The sequence below is a fragment of the Dipteris shenzhenensis genome, chromosome 25 (assembly GCF_047967505.1).
Source record: "Dipteris shenzhenensis isolate YYH24624 ecotype China chromosome 25, Dip_SZ_1.0, whole genome shotgun sequence".
Lineage (NCBI taxonomy): Eukaryota > Viridiplantae > Streptophyta > Polypodiopsida > Gleicheniales > Dipteridaceae > Dipteris > Dipteris shenzhenensis.
Window position 1 is genome coordinate 44,963,152 of NC_141620.1, and position 7,770 is coordinate 44,970,921.

General features: G+C 40.5%; 1 protein-coding gene across 2 annotated transcripts in view; it reads right to left on the reverse strand.

Annotated features, from left to right (window-relative positions):
• Positions 1–1,472, reverse strand: part of LOC147885934 (histidinol-phosphate aminotransferase, chloroplastic-like) — a 42,932-nt gene extending 41,460 nt beyond the window's left edge. The window contains exons 1-2 of one of the 2 annotated variants that reach the window (XM_087396299.1): positions 1,439–1,472; positions 1,125–1,316 (exon numbers count right to left, since the gene is read on the reverse strand). In XM_087396299.1, coding sequence (XP_087252425.1) covers positions 1,125–1,277 — 153 coding nt within the window. In that variant the 5' untranslated portion in view covers positions 1,278–1,316; positions 1,439–1,472. Of the gene's footprint in view, positions 1–1,124 lie in introns of both variants that reach the window. The other variant, XM_087396298.1, reaches the window with a different exon arrangement.
• Between the last annotated feature and the right edge of the window lie 6,298 nt (positions 1,473–7,770).

Genomic DNA, 7,770 nt, shown 5'->3' on the forward strand with positions numbered 1-7,770 from the left:
CATAAGGTTAAAAACCATGAACTCCATCACGCATAGCAGGACTAGCTACTATGGCATCCCCACTGACATCATCACTGCCCAACCGTGGGTATAGACCATAGTATAAACATTTGCTCTCACATACAAATCCACAAAACCACGCATACTTGAGAATCCATTTATACGAAGGTTTTTGTACTAAGTTTCTGTTGGCACTCCGGAGGTGAAGGGAAGACTCAACCATAAAGAATCAAAGTAGTCCACATTCCCTTCATTCAAACTACAACTACTTGTGAAAGACTCAACCATAAAGAATCAAAGTAGTCCACATTCTCTTCATTCAAGCTACAACTGCTAACAAAGGTTAGACCATCTACAAAGCACCACTTAATGTGGTCTGAGCAAGAGTCCAATGTAGCTGTGTTTTCCAACGTACTAGTGGACTCAAGAGTACGAGAGGTGATTGGCAGCCTCATTTCTCTCTCCAGTACAAGACCTAAAATCAGCTATATAGTTGGGGTGGGGTGCCGATTCAGTTTTCATCATAACCAAGGGAGAATCAGGGGCTTCTTTCTATCCGAGTTCTCAAATACATTAAAGAGACTCGAGAATATGGCATCAGATATAGCTCATGAGATGTGCTCGGTCGTTTCTATGACTCGTATTGGGCAGGAGATCTCAACACCTGGAGGTCTACTCCTGGGTATTGTTTTTTGCTGACAGGTAGCAGCATCTCTTGGTTCAGCAAAAAGCAACCTCCCATTGTACGCTCTTGGAAGGAGGCAAGAGTTGTAAAAGTCACCTTCCTCTTTCAATTGTCAAGTCGATCTCCGAATTGCTCAGATCTGAGATGATAGACGGCAGTAGTGGTTGACACAATACAGGTTATGCTTCCACAAAGATCCTAGATTGAACTCTCTAACGAAAAAGAATATGCAGCTAAATCAAATACGATAGCAGGTCTCAGCTCGTTGTTTTGAAACTGAACAATTATGAAGTCTTGGACAGCGACGGTTCAGCCTTCCAGGCTAACCTTTCTGAAAATCTTTTTTTTGTTTTCAAACCGTCAATGTTTTCCACACCGTTGGCACTAGGACATTGGCGGGAAGCGGAGTGCAAAGACAACATGACAAATGGAAACTTGCCTCGAACGGAAGTATTGGAGAATAAGGAGCGAGCTGCCTGAGATGTGGGCGGATAAAACATTCGCCGCTCAAGGATGGAGACACTGCAGGGGAAGGGAAGGAAGGTGCAGAAGCCATACAAAGGCGAGAGAGGAAGATGTTTGAGGCTGCCATGGATGGAACTACTCGTGGATGAAGCTACTTATTTTGATCCTGCGAAGACAGAAAGGTGGTGGGAACACCACCCATAAGTCCATTGGTCCAAAGATAAACAAGTTAGCAAGATTTAGCAGCACTAGCACTCGCAAAATAAAGATGTTGGAAAGTGGAGCAACCAAATGAGGAGGGCTGCCAAAGTTTGGCCGTATTTCATTTCGAGGATTCCTTTGTACTCGGAATCCTACCCGCTCCCGAGCTAGATTTCGAGCACTTTTTTGCCCTAAATGTTGGCTTTTTCCTTTACATGGACGGTCGGAGCGAGTGCACGTGGCACGTGACATGACGTGCAAGATGGATGCCACATGGCACAATGCCACGAGCATGCATGGCAAGGCCCAGTTTTTTACAGCGGATCGACAAGACGTAGAATTCGACCCAGCCCTTGAATCCGACCAAGCCCAAACATGAATATGATGAAGGTGCATAGGTTGATGGAGGGGGAAGTCGAAGGTCGGGTTTAGCCTGTACACACCAATAAACGATAACTAGAGGTGATTGTTGATTGTCTTGTGGTGCGGACCGTTTAGTAGAAGACAACCAAGTGATCAAGGGATCGCTAAAACCTAGTTCAGCAAAGTGGTGTAGGAACCAGTGGCCATGTTAAGTGATGCAAGGAAGGTGATAGGTGTAGCTTTCTAGTTCATTGAGGTGGGGATTGAGCAATCTCCATGGTGTGCAAGAACTCACGAGAATTGCAATGGCCTGACTACTTTGATGCAACAACGGCGATCATCATGTAGCAGTGGCGGTGGGGTTAAGTTTGGAGTGCAGCTGTAACATGTGAAACCAATCGGATGTCAAACATTACCGGTAAAAGAGGGTATCCCAAATTATCATTATGGAAGGTAGTAGATCCAACGTTTGGATCGACGCACCCCTGTGACACAGTAAAGGAGAGGGAGGGAGAAGTGGGAAGGAGAGGTCGGTGGTACTTGCAAGCTCCTCAAAAAAACAATACAATAACGAAGACGAAGATGACTATTCTATAACTAGAGGAGACATGATTCACCCTTAACCTCCCTCTAATCACCCACCGATTTATACATCTATGCCTATATTTCCTTACGTCTTGGGTGTGCTCATGAAGAAGATGACCATGAGATACGATAGATGTGAATCGAGGGACATACACCTCAATCTTGGCAAACACGGATCAAGTGGCAAGAGAATCCCCTTAGTAGTCTATTCTATTTGGTCAAGAAGTTGCCAATGCTTTTTTCCAACATTAAATTAACAAAAGCCTATGAAGTATGGTGGGTTTATGTGTGGCACAATGAATGAGCAAAATGACATGCCTATGGATTTTATTTACAAGCCTCTACAGTAGCATAGGGAGGACAATCTGCTTCTCTTGAGGGATCTTGAAGAGGAGAGCCAAGTGATGTGATTGCCATGGGGTTAGGCATGCACAAAATTGGATTATATTCACTCAAATGATTGGTCGAGAGTACTTCCTTCTTCCCTATTCCTACCCCATCCAGGGACATAGGGGATCTTTTCATTGTCCTTAATACTAGATGGAATTGCAGAATTCTAGGGGCAAATGGAAATTCAAATTCTGTTGCATTTGGTCAAGCTCAATCCCTGATAAAATGTCTGCCCTGCTTTGGTTAATAATGCACAAAGCTGTTTGGACTAACAACAGAGGATTGAGAATTGGGAAGGGAAATGGCAAGTGCATGAGATGTCCTTCTTCAGAGGAAGATATCTTCCACTTCTTTGTTGCCTGTCCTATTGCTAGAAAGGTTTGGAAAATAGTACAATATGAAACAGGAGAGCCCATTAATTGGAAAGTTATTATGTTAGGGGACTCTTCAAAGACAAAGAAGGAGAAATGGGCACTCGTTAGAACACATGCACTGTGGTTTATTTGGATAGCCAGAAACAATTGTCAGTTTAACCAACTTGATTTGCATGCTGATATACTTTTTCTCAATTGGATGCACAGGAATAAAGGAAAATTGCAGAGCTGATAACTCAGTTCAGATCTGATGCTGCTCTGTTTAATGTTGATCTTCAAGACCATGTACAAAGAGGCCATGTACAAAGAGGCTTTGGGATGAGCAACACTACCCCTTTGAAATCCCTATTGACTTTACTTGTTTTCTTAAGCAGATCCAAGCTCCAACTGTGAAGAAGGAATCAATTTCCTTCAGTGAAGCTCATGTTGCTGCCTCTGATGACTCTGATAATACTGGTGACTCATATGATATGGATTTCAGTTACTCTGACTACTCTACCAATGATGATATAGAGGAACCCTCCTTTTAAGTCTATTGCTGCTGTGATAAACTCAGAAGTTTCCAAGTACTTTAGTTTTTGTTAGAATTGTTTTGCCGATGTAACTTCTCCCCATGGGGGCTGGCTTTTCTACTCTAAAGACTATGTAGATATGTTGATATAATATATTATAAACTTTTTTTGCCAAAAAAAAAACCCTATACAGGATGGCTACAATGATGTTAGCTAATAACAATGGGCACTAGGTGAACCTTAACAATGTACGGCCCTGGGGCGCCAACTCCTTTTAGTAAGAAAACCTATCAAAATATTGAGTATGAGATGAATTTAACAATATGCCATGAGTAGAAATTATTCAAATTGACATGGTTGTGTTCTACACTAAAAGAGCTTCCAATATGTCTTTACACCTTAAAATTTGGGTAACACATGAAAAAGTTACATTAATTTGAAAGGAGATAGGTTCTCATATTTTAGTGTATTTTTTGTTTTACCCCCCCTCATCCAAAAGACCCCCCCCTTTGGGCCACATATTATGAAAAATATATACAAATCTTAAAATATAACATATTTTTAAAGATACATACCTTATATTTTGTGGGATGGGGGACATGAATTTTTCATATTTTCCCCTTGCATATTTGAAAATTTTAAAGAAAATCCATGCATATTATATATGAACCTTGTCCCTCCATACCTTGGATTTTGGATGAGGGTAGTAACATATCACATATTGAGTTGGCACCCCAGGTGTAGGGCCCAATCCTTAAGTCAAGAAATGGGCTGATTAGTAGAAAACATTGAAGAATCTAAGAAATGTCATGCCAGAGGGGCTGATAGTGTAGCCCCAAACCATATTGTCTAGCTACTAGAGGAAAAGCTAGAAAAGTACCATCAGGCTTATCTACATCCCCCACAGTCTGGGATTTCTTTAAAGGAAATGAAATAGGAGCATCTGGGTTCCTGCAATGCCAGTGGGCATGGAAACACCTTGGACAAATGTAAACTCTCAGCCTATAAGGAGTTTCCTTCCACAGAGCTTTGGCCTTGCCATTAAGATGAGAGAGTATCTCTTTTCCATCTGAAAACATTCAAAAGGCAAAAGGGCATCCCTTAACTCTTCCATCAATATATCCCATAATAAGATCCCATTGAGTGGATTATTACAATCAAATAAATGACTTAACATAGTAGCCCAAGGCTAGTCACCCTAAATAAATTCCAGCATCATTTTCCCTTTATGTGCCAAAATATGAATATGAATATTCAAGATATTCAAACCACCATGCATTTTTGGTGAACATAGATGCTCCATGGAGGGTAATCTGATGCTTTTAGAGCCATTCTTTGAGCACCCAAAATTTTCCATAAGAGAAGACAAGAAACATGTAATGTCTTTCTTGTCAAACATCATCAATGGCAAAAAAAATTGTATGCACAATGCGAAGCCGAGCATGTAATGGCCAAGTGGCCAATTTCTAGTATTCCAATTTCTTTTAAAGCTTTTCAGGCACCCAATCCATCTGTTGATGGCAAGAAACCATCCAACCCAATGGATAGCCTATATGACGAACAATCTGAATTATGGCCACAAAAGGTGATGCGAGTCCTTGGCATGCAAAGGCAAAAGCTTGGATTTTTGAAAGTTTACCTGCAAACCAGTAGCCAATCCATACAAAGATAAAGCACATAATCAGCATAAGCTTGTGCAATCATGGGCTTTCTTCCATGGATCTCTGAACCATGCGAGGATAAGTGGCCACCAGATGATCTATATATTGAAGCATAGGATGAGTGGCTATTGCATGCAATAAGGCACTAAGAGGGCATCCTTGTCGTATCGAATGATGGAGAGTCCACTAATAAGAAATGTCCCCATACAAAATGCAAGCAACTTTACTATCAAACTACAACCAATAAATAAAATGTTGCATTTTTCCTCCAAATCCCAAAGATTGCATGGTGTGCGAGATAAAATCCCATTGTATAATATCAAATGCCTTTGCAACATCTACTTGTACCAAAGTACATCTTGCTACGTGCATATTCCATTCCAACATAGGCATTGGCAACATTATCCATGATGTGTCTCTACAAGGTATAAAGCCATATTGGGCAAGATATAGACCATCATGCAAAGAACCCTTGATTCTATTAACCAGCATTTTAGCCACCACCTTGTAATCAATAGGCATGTGTGTAATTGGTCTCCAATCGCAAATGATGTACACAAATGCTTCTTTGAAATCAAGTTAACATTTGTAAGAAACCAAAAAGGCTTTAGACAATATAGACCTTCCAAGGGGATGTGATCCTCTAAATGTGTAAACTTTTAGCAAGCATGTATAAGGCACACACATGTGCATGCATGAGCACAAATACATGTGCATCAAACACATTGTTTTATAGCTGTAGTACCCAAGTGGAATATAAGTTTGATGGGTGTGATCTTCTTATTTTTAGAATGTATGAGAAAATAAAATATTTGCTATACTCAAATGAAAAAGAAATTTGTGGGTTCTTTTAAAACCAAGGTTTGGATTGTTGGAATGTGCATATATCAACTAGGGGGGAAACTAACAATTGGTTGAATTAAATGAAAGACATTATGCCCTAAGGGAGTCTAAAATTAAGAAGATTGCCAAGTAGATCATTATTTAGTTGAGTCATCAATATCCACCTGGGGTGGGTTTGGTGTTTTTATCGAAGGCATTACCACAAAGTAGCCACAATACCAATGGAGGCTATATGGATTTGAGCCCAAAATTACCCTTCCCAGGGAGTAAGCCAAAATTGATAGGATATGCTAAACCAAGCATGTTAATGGAGTGAAAATACAATATCTATATGAAAATTTATGGAAACATAGTATGTCAAATAATGAAGACATTTACAATTGGGAATGCGGAAAACTAGCTTTGACCATGACACACTTGATGATGAATTTGGTGATGTGGGCATAATTTCACCCCCTACCTTTGGGCATAACAAACCTCTCTCTCTCTCTCTCTCTCTCTCTCTCTCTCTCTCTCTCTCTCTCTCTCTCTCTCTCTCTCTGTGAATGGCTATTCACCTTCTCCTCTTGGACTAGTTGGTAAATCAAAAATCCATGTCAGAAAAAATTTCCATTAATTGAAACACAAATGGCATACAAATGTATCTATCTAAAATTGAAGGTGGACTGTCTAAATATCACCTATAGTGTCCCGTAACCAAGATTTCATGTGTTACCATCTTTTTTTGGGTGTACTCCTCCTATTTTCTAAATAAATGTGCAAAATACAATCCCAGCTATGGATAGATGAGCCCAAAGAAATTATTGGGTTCTTTAAAATTAGGTTTAGATTGCTAAAATGTGCATTTAACAATTATGGGAAAAACTATCAATTGGTTCAATTGGGTGGAACCCAATCCAATGTGTTGTACAGAAGTATAAAATTTAGAAAGCATGATGCATGGGTAAATTAAGTAAGCCATTTTTTCTTTGCCAAGGAGGAGATACTTATGTAGTTGCTTGATTCAATACCCACATGGGGATCTAATTTTCCACATGACAGAATCACAATAGAGTAGCCATGAAAATAATCTAGCCTACAAAGATTTGAGCTTAAACTAGCCTTTTCTAGGGCATAATCCCACACTATTAGGCTAGGCTAAATCAAGCATTGTAACGGAGAGATAACACATAATTTGTTAAAAAAACTATGGAAATGTAGTATGTGAGATGATGGAGGCACTTATGGGCATGTGTTACTATTGTAGGAGATGAGCATACAAGTCTTTCCAAAAGCATTTGTCTTTGGCCACCACAACCTTACTATGACACACTCAAACCTTGATGTACTCATGGTGTGGGTAGAATTCACACCTTATCCTTGACCATAACAAATCCTCCCTTGTCTCTGTCTCTGTCTCTCTCTGTCTGTCTATCTGTCTGTCTGTCTGTCTGTCTGTCTCTCCCTCACCCCCCCCTCTCTCTCTCTCTCTCTCTCTCTCTCTCTCTCTCTCATGGTGTGGGTAGAATTCACACCTTATCCTTTAGCATAACAAATCTCCCCTGCCTCTCTCTCTCTCTCTCTCTCTCTCTCTCTCTCTCTCTCTCTCTCTCTCTCCCTTGCCTGTCTCTCTCTCTCTCTCTCTCTCTCTCTCTCTCTCTCTCTTTCTCTCTCTCCCTCCCTCTCTCTCTCTCTCTCTCCCCTTCCCTCCC